Source organism: Panonychus citri, unplaced genomic scaffold (assembly GCF_014898815.1).
Source record: "Panonychus citri isolate SS breed McGregor unplaced genomic scaffold, ASM1489881v1 Contig00141, whole genome shotgun sequence".
NCBI classification, from domain to species: Eukaryota; Metazoa; Arthropoda; class Arachnida; order Trombidiformes; family Tetranychidae; genus Panonychus; species Panonychus citri.
In genome coordinates this window covers 3965385-3984444 of record NW_026515546.1, presented here as the reverse complement: position 1 = coordinate 3984444, position 19060 = coordinate 3965385, and the positions used below count along the sequence as shown (strand labels likewise).

Genomic DNA, 19060 nt, shown 5'->3' with positions numbered 1-19060 from the left:
CGGATTCGAAAAAAGAATTAGTCCATTTTCGCTAAATTCTTTACGTTTATCTTAATTCATCATTATAATCAATTGATCATTGATGATGATTAAAACGATAATATTAACAGAATGATAATAATCATCAAGATAACCCAATTTCTTGTAAAAAAAATTATCATTCCCCATGAAGTTTATTCATATCTATCAAAAGTTCAACTATTGAGAGTCTCAGTTTTTTGACAGAGCAAAAATCTCATGAAATTTCATGACGATCAAAATTAAAGTATTACAAAAACAAGAATCATCATACTACATGATAATATGAACCATGGAGAAACAAAATTCATGGTAAGTAACTGAATGAACGAAAGATTCAAGAATAAAAAAAACAACAACAAATGAAAATTTCATCTCAACTTTTACGTATTAACTATTCATGAATCATGAGAATTCAAAACTATCATCATGAAGAGAAAGATAAATGTGGTGATAAATTTTCTTTCTATTTCAATTATTCCAATTACTCCAATTTAACTAATTGTTTTTCTTTTCCTTTCATGATCAGAATCGAAATGTTTCATTTTCTACTCGAGTTCGAATCTTACCAACACCAGATGGCGTTTCGAATTCTCTTCCATATGTTGGGTTTTGAAAGAAAATTTTTTTTCTTGTTTTTGTTTTCTAATTAAAATCAATGTTTTTTTCTTTAATTGTTCATCTCTTAATTGTAGATTATTTTAACTTGTTTTCTCTTATTTGATTAAGGATCCATAGTGTTTAGTGCGACAGTTTAATAAGCATGGCAGACGTTTGGGACATCATGGGTGGTTTACCTTCAGCTCCATCAGGAGCTGGTAATCAACAAGGAGCTGATATGAGGAGACAAAAGATTAAGAAAATGAAACCTGAAGGAATGACTCGAGAATTGTTTGCATTACTTACCGATGATAATAATGACGGTGCTCCGATTACACACACTGATTTTAACCCTGTTGGTAATTTAACTGATGGTTATAAACAAATTAAAGCCAAATTGGGATTGAAAAAAGTTCGCCCCTGGAAATGGGTTCTCTTTTCAAACTCAGGGAGAACCGATGGTTTCAAGTTATCTCATTGGCGTAGAGTTGCCGATGAAGGGAAAGATTATCCTTTTGCTAGATTTTCAACAGTAAGTAGATTGTATTTGCTAATTTGTTCGACTTCTTGTTGGTCTGGTTTCTAATTATCTTATGTTTCTTTTTCTCTTATAGAAAGTTATGATTCCATCTTATACAGAAGTTGAATATCAGCAACATCTTCAAACTGATTCTTGGACAAAAGCTGAAACTGATCATCTTTTTGCTCTTTGTAAACGATTTGATTTAAGATTTATCGTGATACATGATAGGTGGGATAGATCAACATTTCCATTGCCTCGAAGTGTTGAAGATTTAAAGGAAAGATATTATACAATTGTTAATTCTCTAGCTGAGATTAGAGCACCGCCAGGACAAGAACCGAAAATGAAATATTTCGATGCTGATCATGAAAGGAAAAGAAAAGAACAATTAACTAAATTATATGATAGAACAAGTGAACAAGTTGAAGAAGAGCAAAAACTATTAGAAGAATTGCGAAAAATAGAGACTCGGAAAAAAGAGAGGGAAAAGAAAACACAAGATCTACAAAAGTTGATCGCCGCAGCGGATAAAAATTCCGACAATTCGAAAGCAGATACTCCTGGAGCGAACAAAAATCCAGGTAATTATTCCCTTCAATCAAAATCAACCTAATTAATTGCTAACGAAACTTTTTCTCTCAATTTCTCCCAATCAAGGTCCCGGTCGCCCTGGTCCAGGAAGAGGCAGGAAAAGGACATCTCATCTTAAACTCAATGCCGTCGGTAAAAGTGCCGATACATCAACACCAAGCGCTACCAATATTCTGGAATCGGTTGGAATTAAGTTTCCCGAAGTTAAATCTAGTGGTGTTAGTTTACGTTCGCATAAGATGAAATTACCGGGATCGGTTGGTACAAAGAAATCAAAGGCTATCGAACAATTATTAATAGAATTGAATGTTGATCTTAAACCGATGCCAACGGAGGAAATTTGTCAACATTTCAACGAACTTAGATCTGATATGGTTCTACTTTACGAACTTAAAATGGCTCTTGCCTCATCAGAATTTGAACTTCAAACTCTTAAACATCAATTCGAAGCTCTTGCTCCCGGATGTTCAAATCAGATAATTCCAGCAATTGAATCATCTTTAACTGCGACCACAACTGGTGATGATACGACTAATCTATCGGCGACTCCGGATACTCCTAAGAAAATTTCCGAAATAATTGATGTTGATTCTGGTCCTGGTTCATCGATTCGTAAGAGAAAAGCTGCTCTACAACAGGAAAATCTATTGAAAAAGCTCAAGAAAAATTGAAATTGATGGACATACAAAATCTCAACGATTAGGACATTTACATCCTGTTTAACTTTAAATTATTTCCAATCACAAACAAAAGGTTGCAATCGATTCGCAATCAAATTTGTACTCTCACAAAAAAAAAATAAAAGTACATGTACAGTCATTGAAAAATCAATTTCAATCTTTTTCTTTTCCACAATCGTTGGGGTTGAGTACAAGGTAAAAGTTTATAAATCAAACTAGTTTTAATTTTGGCAATCAAATGTCAATAGAGATTAAAGATCAATTTGGTTATGTAGAAAATATAATTGATTATTAGATGTATGATGATTGGAAGTTGAGAAATTTGATGGAATATTTTAGTAAATAAATTTTTTGGTTCAATTTTTTCTCTTAGATGAGCCTATCATCCTTGATTCTCATGATAAATTCAACATCTCTTGGTAAGATGGTCACTCTTTTAGCGTGAAGAGCAGCGAGATTTGTTTGTTCAAACAGATGAGTGAGGTAGGTTTCAGCAGCCTCTTGGAGAGCTTCAAGAGCAGAAAGTTGCCAAAAATGAGCCTGGAAAGTCATGTTCTTTGTAACCTCTTTCACTAATCTCATAAATGGACGTTTCCTTAATAAAAGGCCAGTAGTTGACTGATAGAATCTTATCTCTTTCAATGATCGAACGCCTGGTTTATTTCGTCTTTTGGTAACTTTCTTAAAACTGGGTAAAATTTTCCGCTGTTTCTTTTTGATAACTTGTTTAATGGTACGAGTCATGATCGTAGTATTTGAAAAGAACACAAAATTTCAATTCCAAGAGTAAATGTTGTAGAAAATGAAGATCAAATTGTTTTCCCGGTCAAAAAATGAAAGACCAAGATGGAGAAACACAAAAGTAGAACAAGAAGAGAAGAAAACAAAGAAGAGAAAAATTCAATAGTTTAGAATTAAATATTCAATGAGATGAAAGACTTTGGCTAAAACTCGAGGTAATTAAAACACTATTTTGATTTGGAAAAATCTCACAAACAATTAAAATTAACTAATTTCTTTTCATTTGATTGAGAAAAAGTATCAACTCAATGAAGAGAAAATTCAAAATCTTTTCAACGGATAAATAAAAAAGAGAAAAGAAAGTGGATCCGAAATCGAACATCGGATCCGATACATCGAAAAGAATTTTTTTTCTCTTTTTTTTGTTATTCTTTTTGTCGATCATTTCAATTGTGGATTTTAATTTTTCTTTTTCTTCTGATTGTTGATCGTTGATTAATTGTTGCACTTTTAATTTTCGTTCTTTTATCATGTTGATAGTTTTTCTTGCTCTTCTATCAATCTATCAAGTTCTCCAGGTTTCAATGAACACTGATACTTGTAATGAACATGTTTGTGCCTCGATTGTTAGTAAATGTATGTTAACCCAATCATGTAAATGTGATACATTAAATAATTTAACTTGTTCAAAAGATTGTTCAACATGTTTGGATTATCTTTATTCTGAATGCTGTAGTTGCCTTGGTAAGTTTTTAATCTCTTTGGGTCTGTTAATCCATAATTAATCTGAAAGATTATCTTCCGTTTACTTCCTTTTACTTTGTGACTCTTTTGTTTATTCTTTGCTTTTGTTTACTTTTGTGTTTCTCTTGTTCTTTTTGTATTATTTTTTTTTTGTTGATATTTTTCTATCCTTTTCCTTTCTATGCAGAAATGTGTCCACCTCAAAATTCAACGTATAGCATCTTGAGTACCAAAAGTCATTTTGAAGCTCTTGACTCTCAATCAGCTGAGCTTTTCACTGCTCTAACCAGAGATGAAGATCCTCTTGAACGTTGGGTTGCTTTCACTTTTCCAACACGAAAAAGTTTTATCGTTCCCAGTGAATCACAGGCAAAAGAAATCGTTTCGGATCCAAAAGTAAAAGTTACCATGAAAACTGATGGTCAAGATACAGAAGAAGATATTCAGGTGAGATTTTAGCATTTTGTTTCTAATTTTGTTTCTAATTTTGTTTTGCAACAATTTATATGCTTTTAGGCTAATTGTACAGTCGCTTACTTATCACATTGTTTGTCTTGGAATAAGTGTAAATCATCTTGTAGTTCAATGGGTGCAATTTCTTACCGATGGTTTCATGATGGTTGCTGTGAATGCGTTGGACCTTATTGTATTGATTTCGGACTTGATGAGTCCAAATGTCTTCATTGTCCGTTGATTGGCAACAAGAATGACGAACCATCCGAAACAGCACCAAATTCAGTTGTCAGTAGCTAATGACTTGTAGAAAAGAAAATGTAAATACAACAATTATCTAATCACATGTGAAACCCATGGAAATGTACGAATAATGTACAATAATTTATCTTTTTATTCAACGAAAGGCCAAGCAACACAAAAAGACTAAGGATTGTGATTAATTTACAGAGAAATAGAGAGATTGGAATATAATCTCTCGCCATTCATATCCCTCTCACTCATTGAGCTCAATGTAAATAAGCCGAAAACAAAAAGTAAATGTGTAACATTTAAAACACCCACCAGTCAAATAAACAATATACTTAATTGTTATAATCCTAAACGATTAAGATTATATTTTTTTCTTGAAAAGGAAGAAATTAAATCTAAATCCTTTAGACAATTAATCTTTTAATGGAAAGTTTATTTTCGATAAGTAATAAAAAAAAACAAGGTAAGTAAAATTTCAATTCGATCCTTTTAAAGAATAACTTTTAACAACATAATTAGTTGATTGTTTTTAATTTCTTCCCTTAGGTTTTGGTATTTAATTAGATAAGATTGGACTAAGATGGACAATGCCACAGGCTATTGGTGAACCAGCGTTTCCATCCTTCTTACTTTGGACATCGGTACCTCGACCAAGATCATCGGCTTTTTCAGAGACCTGGAAGGAAATTTAAATTGTGTATAAAAGTAATAACAATTAAAAAGTTTGCTACTTGTTGGACTGACTGGACTTACACCTAGTGTGCGATTGATGATTGAATAACCTCCAGTTAAACTGATAAGTAGATCGGTAAATTCAAAGTTTGCGACGCCATCAGAATCTGCGAAAATGTTTCCTAAATCACCAATATGTCGATTCCAATCATGTTTACCACCGTGTTCAGTTTTCTGTGGATTATAATGATCACCGGAGGAAACACAATCACCGCCAATAAAGGGCATCTCATAGATGTGCATTCCATGTGGACCCGAAGCTAAGCCCATTATTTTACCTTCAATCGAAACTGGTTTATTTCCCTTAATTTTGGATGATTAATTTAACGAAGTTAAAATCAATTGAATTTAATGAAACTCTTTAAATAAGATTTTCTATTTATTTCGTTTAACTTACCGTTTGTTTGAAAACAACTGTTCCTGTTACACCCGATGGACCTGATAGCTCAGCGACAGCTCGAGTCGATTTAAGAATCGTGGGATTTGGTGAACCACTTTGATAACTTTTTCGACTTGGTTCCTCCATCATTGCACTCGAAGGTCGGGAATCCATGACTGAATATATGGGTGATGAAACTGATGGCGGAGGAGGAGGAGGAGGAGGTGCTGACCATAGTGGAACTGAATTGGATGCCGATGGGAGATATGAAGATCCCTGGTAAGGTGAGTAATCAGCTGGTACAAATGATGACGGTGGGATAATATTGAAACACGGATTAGCGGGGAAACGATAATGGCCACCATAGGAAGTGAAATAATTGGTTGTTGAAGGGGAGGAAGATGCAGCTACAGAATTTGTATACGAGGGTTGATAAGATGCCGATGATGGTGGTGAATAAGATGGCGCTGAGTAAGACGGTGGATTATAAGAGGATTGTGGCGATGAATTGTATGATGATTGCGGCGGTGGATGTGGATGTGGTGGTGGAATCAATGGAACTGGTAAAGTGACTGTCGATCCTGATGAAGATGATCCTGAGTAAATGGGTCTAATTATTGATGCATATTTACAATCAATCGCCATACTTTGAACAAAAAGTTAAAAGGATAATCATCAGTTAATTGGTTTTAATTTTTTACTCCCTGATTATGTTTAACTTACTCTCCACTAAATGGTGGATAAATTATCGGATCTCCTGAAGATTGTTGATTAGTATCAAAAGAACCTCGTGTTGGATATTGATTGTAAGTTCGCCAATCATTGTTCGGGTAAGAATTTCCTATGCAATTGTCAACAATTTAGAAATTAATTTCATTGGAAATTGAAATGATCACTTTCACTTTCTTACCTGAATTTGATAAATAGGTTGTTTGAGATGATTGAGGTGGTGGAGGTTGGGGATTGTATCGGACGGCGGGTGGTGATGGTGGGAGATAGGAAGGACTCTGAACTGATCCAGTTGAAGTGACCCAAGTTGCCTGGTCAAGAACTGATTTATATCCGGTTAGTTTTGCTAAAGGATCAAGTGATGGAGATGATGGTGAAGACGAGGATGGTGATGATGATGATGATGATGATGAAGGTGATGAAGGTGAGGGTGGTGATGATTGTTGATTTGGAGGATCACGATTGAAAGCATAGAAACCTGAAGGCCAGAAAGACGCTGACCCATAGTGGTCAGTAAAAGTTGACGCGATAATTAAGACAGTAATTAATTCAATCGTTGCAAATAAAAGTGTCATTACGATAAAAGTTTGATAACGAGGCGACCAAATGATTAGTAACAACAAATTAACTAATAAGATTAATGATTATCCAAATTTTTTCTTATTACAATTTAAATTTCACGATTAACGTTATCAACGAAACGACAATTAACCAACTGATCATTACACAGATTCAATCACAAGATTATAAACCTTTTTTATTTCAAGTTTAATCTTTGTCCTTAATTGTTAACAATTAACTTTACCTGGAAAATTATTGTTTCAATAACTTGATTTTGCTTTTTTTTTCTTGGTACAAAAGATTTGTAATTAAATTACATTGAATCAAATTGGGTAAATACAAAATTAATTTCACTTTTTAATTTAATTATCTTTGTATCTTTCATATCACAATTACAATCACGTAAATCATGATGATTAATTAGACGAGAAGACTAATTAACCCGATTAGGTCTTTTGTCTAATCAGTTTTGTCTTTCTCTTTGTTAAAAATTCATTTCACTTTCATATTAATTTTCACAACAATTAACAAATTGTAACCCAATCAATGGAAGGACATTTCAGTCAACTAATCAACTAATTCTGATACTTTGTTGATTAATTCTGATACTTTGTTCATCCTATTAGATACAAGGAAGTGATTAATCAATGATGATTCCCAATTAATGATAAAATTTAAAAATCGTATCATTTAATTAGATCAAAGTCAATTTAAGGAACGTGATTAAAAATTGAAAATTCAATTGTAATCATCATCATTAACCTTTATTATCATTTGAATACAATTAAAAAATTTAGTATCCGTCAGTTTGCTATTGTTAATTGTTAATTGTTAATGTAAGTTTCATCAATTATTATTAATCAGGTATCAGATTATTTCACAATTTAACATCTCTAACAATTGAAATCTAATTGTAATTGACTCGCTTTTTGTTTACTTCAATCTATATGATGATCATGTTAACAATGTTAGAGAAAATTTTCTAAATTGTGACAATTGATCAAATTAATTGTTCGCAATTGTAATTATTTGAATTCTTCGTGTAAATAGACAAGAATCAAGGTAAAATCTACTCTTGGCTATTTCCACTCTCTCAGGTTTAGAGTTGAACTCGTTATGTTAACCAGATTGTTTTCCTTAATTGTTTTGGTGTTTTCTCTTGATTACTTGACTGTTTAAAATTAATTTTCTCTTCTCTTTCTATTGATTCAATTAACAATCGATAATTTGATTTTCTCATGTGCTCCATTCTCACTAAATTGTGATATTACTTTTTGTTGATACATTTAAGTGACTGGTTAACATGTGAATGTTTGTTTTTATTTTATTTTCATCACAATTGTGTTAATCATAATCATCTTGATGGTGACTAATTTGTCCTCTTTCCAAACGATTAACTTACCATTTGTTTTCTATATGATTAATGGTTAATCCGATTTACTGATGTTAACCAAGAATTGCAAGATAATCAAGTAATCTTCAAACACTTCAATTTACACGTGATAAGATTTAAAGGTTTGTTGTTTTTTTCTATTCTTTTTTCGCTTAGTTTTCTTTTCTCTTTTAAAGTGTTCTTTTCTCTTTTTATTTAGCTTGTTTCTCTCTCTCCCTCACTTTAAGCTATTCCATGGATTGCAATGAGAATGATTTGACACCACAAAATTGGAATAAAATAATTCGTGACCTGATATTACCCAATTTCCGTCCCAAATCTTTGGCCACAACGTTTACCTTCAAAAGAGATCCAAGAACAGGATCATTATTGCCCTTTGTTGAAGATGAATTACCTTTCCCTGGCCCTGAACATATAAATGCTGCTAATTCCCTTTCACTATCTCGTTACCCTTCACCTCACACGGAATCGGTCAAAGGTGATCCCAACAATTTACCCTTTGAACCTGCAACCGCTGGATTAAGTCTTGAAAGGGAGCGTCTTCTTCAACAAGCTGACCAAACAAGTGAACTTATCAATGGTCAATCAAGTGAATCTACTTTACAACAATCTAATGATTTAGTTGGTAATCAACCGCTTGGATTATTTTTAAATCCTCTCAAACCATTGGAATCAAAATTAAATACATTACTTTGTAATGAACGAGTTACCATTGAAAATTTGTTAACCTCTGAAATTGATGAGATTGGAAAATTGGATAATCTTTTCTCAGAGGTTAAAGTGAACAATTTAAATGAAAAGAAAGTCTATAAAGATGTTACTGATGGTGGAATTGAGATTCAATCAAGTGAATCATTTCTTGAAGAGAAATTGATTGATCGGGTTATCAAAGAGACAAAAGCTTCGGTTGTCTCTCTTTCGGTGAAAAATTTACCACCCAAAAAGAATGAAGCTTTCAAAGGAACAGAATTTGCTGAAATTTTAGATGTTGACCAGGAATTACCACCATTTTCTCAGCTAATACAATCTCCGGCTTTCGTTTATCCCTTCGAACTGGATACTTTCCAAAAACAGGCCATTATTTGTTTGGAAGAGAAGAAAAATGTTTTCGTTGCCGCTCACACATCGGCGGGTAAAACAGTGGTTGCTGAATATGCGATCGCTTTGTCAATTAAACGCAATTTGACTCGAGTTGTTTACACTTCGCCGATCAAAGCTTTGTCCAATCAAAAATTTCGAGACTTTTGTACAACTTTTGGATCTTCAAACATCGGTATATTAACTGGAGATGTTCAAATTCGTGCCGATGCTCCGTGTTTAATAATGACCACCGAGATTTTACTCAATATGTTGTATAGAGGAGCGGCTCTTATTAGAGACATTGAATGGGTCATTTTCGATGAAGTTCATTATGTCAATGATCCTGAACGAGGTCACGTTTGGGAGGAAGTGTTTATCATGTTACCTCATCATATAAACATTGTACTTCTTTCAGCAACGGTACCAAATGTTGTCGATTTTGCTGATTGGTTAGGACGAACTCGTAATCGTAAAATTCATGTTGTTTATACAACTAAAAGACCAGTACCATTGGAACATTATCTTTACACTGGAAGTGATGGTAAAACAATTAATGAGAAATTTTTACTCATCGATAGTCAAGGAAAATTACGTGATGAAAATTATCGTAAAGCGATGGCGGCGAAAAAGGAGAGAGAATCAAAATTCCATAAAACTATGGACCAATTAATAAATCAAGTTCGGGATCGGATAAAACTGATCGAAATATTTATATCACTGTGATTCGTCATTTAGACAAAGAACAACAACTTCCGGTGATTATTTTCACCTTTTCCCGAAGACGATGTGACCAATATGCTCGAATGTTATCTGGACCTTTAGATTTAACAACTAACGAGGAAAAAGGTAGAATACAAAGGTTCATCAATCGATCTTTGAGGCGACTTAAACCTGCCGATCGATTCATTCCTCAGGTCAGAGAGATATCGGGATATCTGAAAAATGGCCTTGGAATTCATCATAGCGGCATTTTGCCTCTTCTCAAGGAAATAACGGAAATATTATTCACCGAGGGTTTGGTTCGAGCTCTTTTTGCAACGGAAACTTTTTCAATGGGCATCAATATGCCAGCTCGAAGTGTCATTTTCGATGCGATAAGAAAACACGATGGTAAAGTTTTCCGTGACCTGGAACCTTCCGAATACATCCAAATGGCTGGACGTGCTGGTCGACGGGGTAAAGACAAAACGGGTAATGTTCTAATTCTTTGTAAAGGTGATGTACCAGAAATGTCAATTCTTTCTCGAATGGCGGTTGGAAAAGCGACTGAATTACAATCTCAATTTCGATTAACTTATTCAATGATATTGAACAATCTTCGTGCCAGAGAACATATTAGAATTGAATCGATCATGGAAAGATCATTTGGTGAACATCCGCTTCAGAAAATGGCCAATCAAAGATCTTCCGAAGTTGTCCAATTTCAACATCAGTTAAGCTCTCTACAAATCGAACCTTGTGATTTTTGTCTTGATCTTCGTGAATTTTGTAATGATGTCCTTGAATGTCGACGATTGCGGAAAAATGTAATGCCACTTATTTGTCGACATTTAGTTGAACATAAAAAGATGAAAACAAATGGTCGACTTATTGTGTTCGATCATCCTGATCATCCGTTTATGCTTGGAATCATTTACGACTCGAGAACGGTTTTCAAAGAAATTACCTTTGACGTGATAGGTTTAATTCCGGACGATATTGTGGCCTTTAACGGTGATACTAATAAGTTATCAATAACTTATGCGAAAATAACTCCAGCGGATATTATTATGATCCTTAAAGATGTTACCGAAGGCGCTGATTTCCGTATCCTTCGGGAAAAAGACATTGGTACAACTTTAAACGACAAACCAGTGACTTTAAAGTGTATCGAAAATGTGCTCGATTTAATGAGTATTCGAAGTCATGAAAGGCCACTTTCATGTTCTATGGGTGTTTTTTTCCTCGATGAAATTGACCCAATAAAAGAAATGGGTCTAAATCAGTTACAACAAGTGGAAATGTTTGATAACCTTGAATTAAAAAGGAATCATCTTCGATCTCGTGAATGTCTCATATGTCCAAAATTTTTATCCCATTACAAAGTAATGATGGAAAGAGTGATCCTCGAAATTCAACTTAATCGAGTGAAATTTGAACTATCCCGTGAATCATTGAGTTGCCTTCCTGATTACGAGTGCAAAGTAAACGTACTAAAGTGTTTAGACTATTTAACCGACGACAATGATATGTGTCTCAAATTAAAGGGTAAAATCGGATGTTTAATGACCGAACACGAATTAGTCCTCACCGAACTATTAACGGAAAATCTACTCGCCAATCTTGACCCACCTTATATCGCATCTTTATTATCAATTTTCGTTTACCAGCAAAACTCAGCAACACCAGAATTTGATGAAACAATGAAAATGGTCAGTTAGAGAGAGAGAGATCTAATTTTCTAAGCTTAAATAACATCTAATTTGTTGATTATATTTTCCCAACAGTTATTGACCAAAGTCCGAGGAATCGCTTTGAACATTGGTAAACTTCAACAACAATTTGGAAGCAAAGAATCACCAATAGACTTTGTTAATCAACTTAAAGATGGATTAATGATTGTTGTTTACAAATGGGCCTGTGGAATGGTAAATACTAATGATTGTAATGTGATTCTCATGATGATAATTACTAATGATTATTGTTAATTGCTTTTGTTTACAGCCTTTCTCAGATATCATGCAATTAACTGATGTTCAAGAAGGTTTAATTGTCCGATGTATCCAGCGACTTGATGAGCTACTCAAGGATCTCAAAGTAGCAGCAAATGTAATGGGAAATCCAAATTTAGCTGAGAAAATGGACCAAACATCGGAAAAGATCAGACGTGATATCGTTTTCGCTGCGAGTTTGTACATTCAAGATGACGATGAAAATGGTTCAAATGAGGCCGAAGATGAACAAGACGACGATGAAGATAAACCTATTGGTGAATTAATCGCTCCGTAAACTAATAGTTTCTTGTCATCTTTTTGTTGATCGAAATTATCGAAAACTTTTCTTTGGTCATTTTACCTGAAGGAAAAACATTTGATCTCCTGTTTCATTTGATTATAATCAGTTGATTGCAACAATTTATCATTATTCGTAATCACGTTTAACTAGTGATAAAAAGATCAACCAATCAATCATCAATTGATCACCATTGAAACAATCAGCCGATTATTAATATCATCATCAATTATTAATCAAACTGTGATGTTGATTGTTGCTAATCATCTGATGATTTAAATCAATTATAATCCCTTGAAACAACAATTAGCTAATGATTATGTTTACGGATTTTCTTATCAAAACAAATACTAATCGACTGATGAAAATTTTTATATATAAATTAATAATCTAATATTTAATTGTGACCAATGGTCTTTGTATATTCAACTAAATATTTCCTCTTTTTTTTGTAAATCACTAATTGTATCGTCTAACCTTTAATCATAAAAACTGAACTAATTTAATTAATTTCTCATATTTTTTTCCAGTAAAAAAAAACTGATTTTCCATCCTCAAGAAAATGATAACAATTTAAGTAATTTACACTCGGGCTTCCAATTGATTATTTTTCTCAACTGTAGAAAAAGTTACTCTCTAATTGTAGAGTAACAATCAATCCAAGTGTAACCTTAATTGTTGACAAACAAACAAATAAAAACTCAATGAAACGTAAAGAAAATTAGTTGATTAAAATAGTTTGTTTTCACTTGGATAATAATAATTAAAAAAGGAAAGATGAACACATTGAAGAGAATGAAAATATCAATAAATCACAGTTAATAGTTAATCAAAAAGAGAAAACAACAAATGATTAGCAAATTGTTTACATGAAGATAAAAATAATTAACTAAATCAGTTTGTCACCAAAAGGCTTTGAAATGTAAACATTAAGCTAATTGGATAACAAAAAATGTTATCAGATTAACCAAACTAAATCCAATAAAAAAAGAAAAGCAAATTCACATTTCCGCTGATAATTAAAAATGTAATCATTAGGTAACCAGGAGTTACAATGATTAACAATTAATTGGAAACAATCAGGATAATTGTCAATGGAGAGAAAGAAACAAGAAACAAGAACAAAAAGAAAGAGAAGAGAAAATTTTTCTATTATTTGTTTATTTCCCCTTTGGGGTGACTAATAACAGTCGTCAAATGACTGAGCAGCCTCGAGTGCTGCTCTCGATCGGTCATTTAAGCCACCGATTAGTGAAAGGGATATACAATGAATTGACATTTCTGTCTTTAAATTTGCTGTTATCTCATTGATTAGCTCGATATCTTTAGTCTTCCATTCATCTGTCGGTTTGTATCTTAATTCTGTGATTTGTGGCCATCGCTGTTGTGTGTGTGTACATTCATACATGATATGATAACTGTCCTTTTTTGTGTTGCAACAGTCCGGTAAGAAATATCTCCTTGTGAAGTGATCCAGTGCCATTCTGAGTCCTCTGTGATATCTGCCATTGATTTTGAGGCCTAATTTTTTCAATGTCCCATTGCTTTTCTCATATGCCTCTTTTATGATATTTTCTATCCGTTTGGCCATTTCTCTGTTCTGGTTCAGTCTGTTTATTGGCTTGCCACTGACAGGTACCTCTAATCCGTATTCCCCGTCATTCCATTCTCTTGGTTGGTTTAGTTTATATGTCCAGTTGCCCGGTTTGGTCATTATTTGTCTCATTGCCAGCGCAAATCGTGAGGATCCATATAGGTACTTAGATGTCTTCTCATCTAGTTCAATCGTTACATTCTTGTTATGGTATATCTGTATTATCATCTCCACTGCTATCAGGTAGCCTTCAAACTCACTTGCTCTCCCTGGTATAAGTAATGTAAGTAATCTTGTTTCACGTTCCATGAATGTTTTGAGTATTATTTCAATCCTCCCTTTCCCCTGACTTATCTTGTAGGCTGTTATCTTACTTCCTCCCTCAACTTGTCGGCATAAAATGTCTGTTACTGGAGTCCAAACTTCTGTGATCCATCTCTGATTCATAAATCTCCTTGTTTGATTGGCCTTGTGGTTCTCAATTATTCTAATTGTGTTTCTAATATAGTTTGGATATTTTAGTAACACGAGGTATGTCCATCTTGATCGTTTTACATCTCCCGTGAATCTGTTTATCAGCGATCCAATGATCTCAATAAGTTGTTCAATCGGCGGGTTATCTTGGCATAACATCATTAATGTGTGTTTATATATTTTTGACCAAACAAAGGATGTGAATAACAGCTTTTTAATCTCTTCCGGTAGAAATTTTATCGAGGGCCAGTTCGTGGATAAGTTGGGAAGAACTTTGTCCTCATACGTTTTGTTGATCAACTCCTTGTATTGTTTGATTGTTTGTTTGTATCTTATCATGGTAAAGCCAACAAGTTCATGGGTTTCCCTGTTTCCTGGAAATAATATCTCTGTTTTGTTTCTGTTTATTTGCAGATTAATTTCCATAAGGACTTTTTCCAGTTCATTCATTATTTCTTGTATTGTTTTCTTTGAGTTTGGTGGTATCATTACAAGCATATCGTCTGCATATGCATAGACCTCAATGCCCATTGCCCACCATTTGCGTATGCAGTGATCTAAGGCTAGAATAAATAGTAGCGGACCAATCGCTAAACCCTGGGATACCTCGGATTGGTTTTTCTTATACAGTTTTTTCCCATCATCGTATATGGTAAGGTAACTGTTGTTGTTAATAGATTCGATTATTTTAAATGTCGACATGCCAACAGATTCGATAAGTCGACACCGGATTGGGGCAAGGCTTACATCATCGAATGCTGTTTTGACATCTATCTTTAATATTGTCGATTCCATGAAGTTCTTGTGTGTTGTTATTGTTATATAAAAATTTTCTCTGCTTGTCTTTCTCAGGAATCCGAATTGTGTACCATGTAGTAGGAAATCCGGTGCGATATCAAGTAGTCTATTAGCTATCACTTTGTCTATCAGTTTAAGGAGGTAGCATGGGGTTCTAACCATCCTGAGTTTACCTTCTGCTTTGGGCACGAAACCGCAACCAACTGTTGTAAGTATATTAGGTATATGTGAGATCTTAAAGAAACTCTCAATTAACCATATAATTTTCTCTCCATTAATGTTTTTAAATTTATTCCAGGTATTTTTTGTGAAATTGTCGGCTGATAGGCTCGAGCTTTTTGCTTTCATTTTGCTTATCATTTCGCGTTCGTACGGCAGTAAGCCCCCTGGTACATATTCTGGTTCATCTTTATATTCCGGTTTCCGATGTGAGAAGCCATTGAGCCATTCATTTTTGCTTTTGATGGTTCGCGGATCTGACCAGTCAATGGGATTTTTATGTACTAGGATGTGTTTGTGGATCAGCTTCCAGATTGTTTTCGAGTTTCGTGTTGTTTTGAATAGTTTGATGATCTTAAATTTCTCCATTTTGCTCTTGAGTAATTCGTTTATTTGCCGTAGGTTTGTTTCCCAGTTTTCCTTTTTCCCCGAGATGATCTTCTTTTTTTCTTTTAATAATCTTTTATATTTGTTTTTCTTTTTCTTTCTTATTCCCCATTTCGCATGGTTATCTGGGAAATTTATTATCTCTTTTGTCATCTCTACCAATGGATGGTTCTTTTTCCATTTAGCCTCTTGCGTAAAGTCATCATTGAACGGCCTTTTGATTATCCATGAACCAAAGATTTTCTCCTTCGTTTGAGCGGATTTAATCATTTTTTTCCTTGGACTTAGTTCCGCTGTTGTGGTTAACATTAAGTGGTCCGACTCTATTAGCTGAGTTCTCGCCGATGCAGTTTTTGTGTTCGAGAAGATCATATCAATTACCCATTTCGTTGTACGGTATGTTGTTTCAAAATCTCTGCTGATGGGATGGATTTCGTTTTCCTTCATAATTTTAATCAACTGATCGTAGAAGGTTTTGTTTCTTCCTTGTCTTTGTTCATGGATTCTGTTTGTATCCTGCCAGAAACAGTCTGAAGTATTCAAATCTCCCATTATGAATATTGTGTAGTGTTTGTAACTTTCTACCAGGCTTCGGATAACTGTTATCATTATATCTCTGTTTCGTTGAATCCATGGTCTTATGTATATCGCTAGTATAAGGATCTGTTTTTTCGTTATTTTAACTGCAAGTAATTCCTCTGATGCTACCTCAATTGTTTCACCATGAAGTTCATTAGAAAGCACTACACTTATAGTCTTTTTCCCAAAGATAAATTGATTGTTTATATTTTCAGAAAGAGTTTTTAAATTTGGCTCACATATCGAGCATATTGTATTTGAAGAGGTCGTTGTTTCACTAATTAATTGTTGGGTTAAATTAACGTTTTTCCGTAAATTGGCGTGAGAAACTTTTAACATTATATCCATGATACTTTCTCTTAACTTTGAATCATAAATCAGTTTGTTGCGTCGTCGTCAGGTAGTTGCTAACCCATTTCCCTGGCTCGCTATTCAAACGTGACTAGTGATTAATAGAAAATGTCTGATGTAATTCCTACTGGTTTTTGCTTTCGAAACTTTAATGGTTTTATTAAAGTTACTCTTTATCGTAAATATGTAAATCAACCTTTTTTCATTGGTGCCAATTTTATTCTTTTAAAGGATTTTATAACAGTTCATAAGAGTGATGTTCAAATTACCGATCAGATTTACACTAAGTATCTTGTTGGCGATGTTTCTTTCTTTATTGTGAAAGTTAAACTCCGTTCTTATTCATCTATATTCACTGGTGTTGGTGTTCACCAGGTTTTCCGGAAAGCGTATGACATGAGTTGTCACAATTTAATGTTCGCTATGGTTCGAGGGCAACCTCAGATTCTTATGGTAAGTGTTATTTAAGATATATTTCAAACGTGACATCAGATTGGACTAGCGTGTAATCCTCTTAAATTTCATTCAGCCTAGGGTTCTTATGTCATTACCTAATTGGCGAGGTCATTGTTTCCTCAATTCAGCATTGCTTCCCCTGTTTCATTCACATATATTCGTGTCTGAGTTATTCAATTGTTATCTTGAGGCAGCAAGCAGGGTTGGTACTGGTGAGGTTCCGAACCCAAGGCGACGTGAAAACATGGTGAATCGAAATGAGCCTAAATATCTGTGGACGATTGTTTTGTTTAACTTTTTACGTGACGTTATTAAGGCCTCGACTCGTTCTGAGTTTTGTATCCATAATTTTCCACCTCATCTTGAGAAAAAGATTTATCCTGATCTTCGGACATCAACACCTGTGAAACGACGCCCGTTTTTGGATTTAGATCTTGATGATCATCAGATGATTCTTCTGCGACATCTTAGTGAATTTTGTAGTCGTGATTATGAAACTCCTGGTGGGATGGAAAGTCTGGTTTATTTTGATTTAATTCGAAAGTTATCTAATGATTTTCCATCTTTTATCCCAAAGTTTACTTATTCTGTCTATGGTGTGTTTGTTTGTAAACATTGTCCTGACCATCGTTTCAAATTCAATTATGATTTTCCTTTACTTGAGTTGCCTAATGATGCCTGTAGATCTCTCAGTCCTCTTCGTATTTCTGACGTTCTAACCAAGGCTGAATATTGGAGAGACTGTATAAAGGTTAGTTGTAACAACATCGTCTATGGTTCAGTGTGTGGCAGTGGGTATAAGATGATCGAGTCGTTTGGTATTAGGCGATTGCCTGAATTCCTGGTCATCAGTTTACGTGGATCTTTAATGGATGATGAGAGTTTTAATATTATTCCTGAGGAGCAGATGTTAATTATATTTAATGGTGAAAAACGGTTGTATACTCGTTTGGCTTTTAGCAGTGTCTTCATGACATATAAGGATAAATCCGGGAATTCCTTAGGTAATCGCTATCGCGCTCGAGAAGACGATTACGAGAACGATGATTGGCATACTTGTGTGAACATTAAAACTAATAGTGGTTATCAGGAGGTCAATAACGGTTGTTTCTTTGACCCGATACCTGAGTTATTTCTAAAGTATACTGAAGGTTCTCTCCTTTTTTATCAGTTATCTGACTCTGAGTGTTTACCAAATGCTAATCCTAATGTTGGTGATAAATAAATGAAATGTTTAATCAAAAAGTATTTTGGCACTTATTTATTTATAAAATCAATTGTTTTAGTTTTCGTGTTTTTATGTTGGGTGGTTACAATAGTGAATGCGGATCGGCTTAGCTGTTATTTATTTATCTTTTTCTTTTTTCTGTTATGTTTTATTTATGGGTGACGCCAGATAGGGTTAGCCTTAAATTACATCATGATGTAATTGTATGAATAATCATAATCGGACATGACAATGTTTAACTCCGCACAATATATTTTACAGTCCTTACTGTATGCCTGGTGACCTTTTTTACCACACGTGGGGCATAGGAATTCTTTGGCCGGGCAGACTGATGGTAAGTGTTGTTGTGAGCATTTAATGCATTTTAGTTGGTTACGACAGTTACGTTTGGTGTGTCCCATTCGATGACACAGTTTGCAAGCCATTATTGGGAAATTGTCAACAACATTGTGATAATTGCTGCCAGAGGAAAGTTTTCCATGTAATTTAGTTTCAATTATCGATCGT

At 34.0% G+C, this 19060-nt stretch overlaps 5 protein-coding genes across 6 annotated transcripts; 3 read left to right on the top strand and 2 right to left on the bottom strand.

The window, feature by feature from the left end:
- Window positions 1–619: 619 nt before the first annotated feature.
- On the top strand, window positions 620–2559 carry LOC128395764 (DNA methyltransferase 1-associated protein 1-like). The gene is made up of 3 exons (XM_053356248.1): window positions 620–1150; window positions 1233–1722; window positions 1799–2559. The coding sequence occupies exons 1-3, from the start codon at window positions 782–784 to the stop codon at window positions 2401–2403; spliced, it is 1464 nt and encodes a 487-aa protein (XP_053212223.1). The 5' UTR covers window positions 620–781; the 3' UTR covers window positions 2404–2559.
- Window positions 2544–3456, bottom strand: LOC128395766 (uncharacterized). Its single transcript, XM_053356251.1, has one exon. The coding sequence runs from the start codon at window positions 3154–3156 to the stop codon at window positions 2782–2784; it is 375 nt and encodes a 124-aa protein (XP_053212226.1). The 5' UTR covers window positions 3157–3456; the 3' UTR covers window positions 2544–2781.
- A 125-nt stretch (window positions 3457–3581) lies between these two features.
- Window positions 3582–4954, top strand: LOC128395765 (protein twisted gastrulation-like). 2 transcript variants are annotated; one of them, XM_053356250.1, is made up of 4 exons: window positions 3582–3897; window positions 4085–4344; window positions 4414–4670; window positions 4758–4954. In XM_053356250.1, exons 1-3 carry the CDS (start codon window positions 3684–3686, stop codon window positions 4648–4650), a joined length of 711 nt encoding a protein of 236 aa, XP_053212225.1. In that variant the 5' UTR covers window positions 3582–3683; the 3' UTR covers window positions 4651–4670; window positions 4758–4954. The 2 variants fall into 2 exon arrangements, with proteins under 2 accessions (XP_053212225.1, XP_053212224.1); XM_053356249.1 differs by having other exon boundaries at window positions 3583–3897; window positions 4414–4954.
- Window positions 4955–5136: 182 nt separating this feature from the next.
- On the bottom strand, window positions 5137–7141 carry LOC128395763 (uncharacterized). Its single transcript, XM_053356247.1, has 5 exons — window positions 6624–7141; window positions 6437–6554; window positions 5732–6359; window positions 5356–5637; window positions 5137–5278 (listed from the first exon to the last, which is right to left on the bottom strand). Exons 1-5 carry the CDS (start codon window positions 7015–7017, stop codon window positions 5159–5161), a joined length of 1542 nt encoding a protein of 513 aa, XP_053212222.1. The 5' UTR covers window positions 7018–7141; the 3' UTR covers window positions 5137–5158.
- Window positions 7142–7974: 833 nt separating this feature from the next.
- On the top strand, window positions 7975–12973 carry LOC128395762 (SKI2 subunit of superkiller complex protein-like). The gene is given in 5 exon segments (XM_053356245.1): window positions 7975–8518; window positions 8624–10128; window positions 10131–11887; window positions 11963–12103; window positions 12180–12973. Coding segments are annotated over 4 exon segments (3681 nt in total). The 5' UTR covers window positions 7975–8518; window positions 8624–8630; the 3' UTR covers window positions 12465–12973.
- The last annotated feature ends 6087 nt before the right edge of the window (window positions 12974–19060 follow it).

Coding starts and splice junctions, on each gene's coding strand:
- LOC128395764 (XM_053356248.1), top strand. CDS start 782: ATGGCAGACGTTTGGGACATCATGGGTGGTTTACCTTCAGCTCCATCA. Junction 1,151..1,232: donor CTTTTGCTAGATTTTCAACA/GTAAGTAGATTG, acceptor TTTCTCTTATAG/AAAGTTATGATTCCATCTTA. Junction 1,723..1,798: donor TGGAGCGAACAAAAATCCAG/GTAATTATTCCC, acceptor CTCCCAATCAAG/GTCCCGGTCGCCCTGGTCCA.
- LOC128395766 (XM_053356251.1), bottom strand. CDS start 3,156: ATGACTCGTACCATTAAACAAGTTATCAAAAAGAAACAGCGGAAAATT.
- LOC128395765 (XM_053356250.1), top strand. CDS start 3,684: ATGTTGATAGTTTTTCTTGCTCTTCTATCAATCTATCAAGTTCTCCAG. Junction 3,898..4,084: donor TGAATGCTGTAGTTGCCTTG/GTAAGTTTTTAA, acceptor CTTTCTATGCAG/AAATGTGTCCACCTCAAAAT. Junction 4,345..4,413: donor ATACAGAAGAAGATATTCAG/GTGAGATTTTAG, acceptor ATATGCTTTTAG/GCTAATTGTACAGTCGCTTA.
- LOC128395763 (XM_053356247.1), bottom strand. CDS start 7,017: ATGACACTTTTATTTGCAACGATTGAATTAATTACTGTCTTAATTATC. Junction 5,638..5,731: donor CAGTTGTTTTCAAACAAACG/GTAAGTTAAACG, acceptor TCCAAAATTAAG/GGAAATAAACCAGTTTCGAT. Junction 5,279..5,355: donor TCATCAATCGCACACTAGGT/GTAAGTCCAGTC, acceptor ATTTCCTTCCAG/GTCTCTGAAAAAGCCGATGA.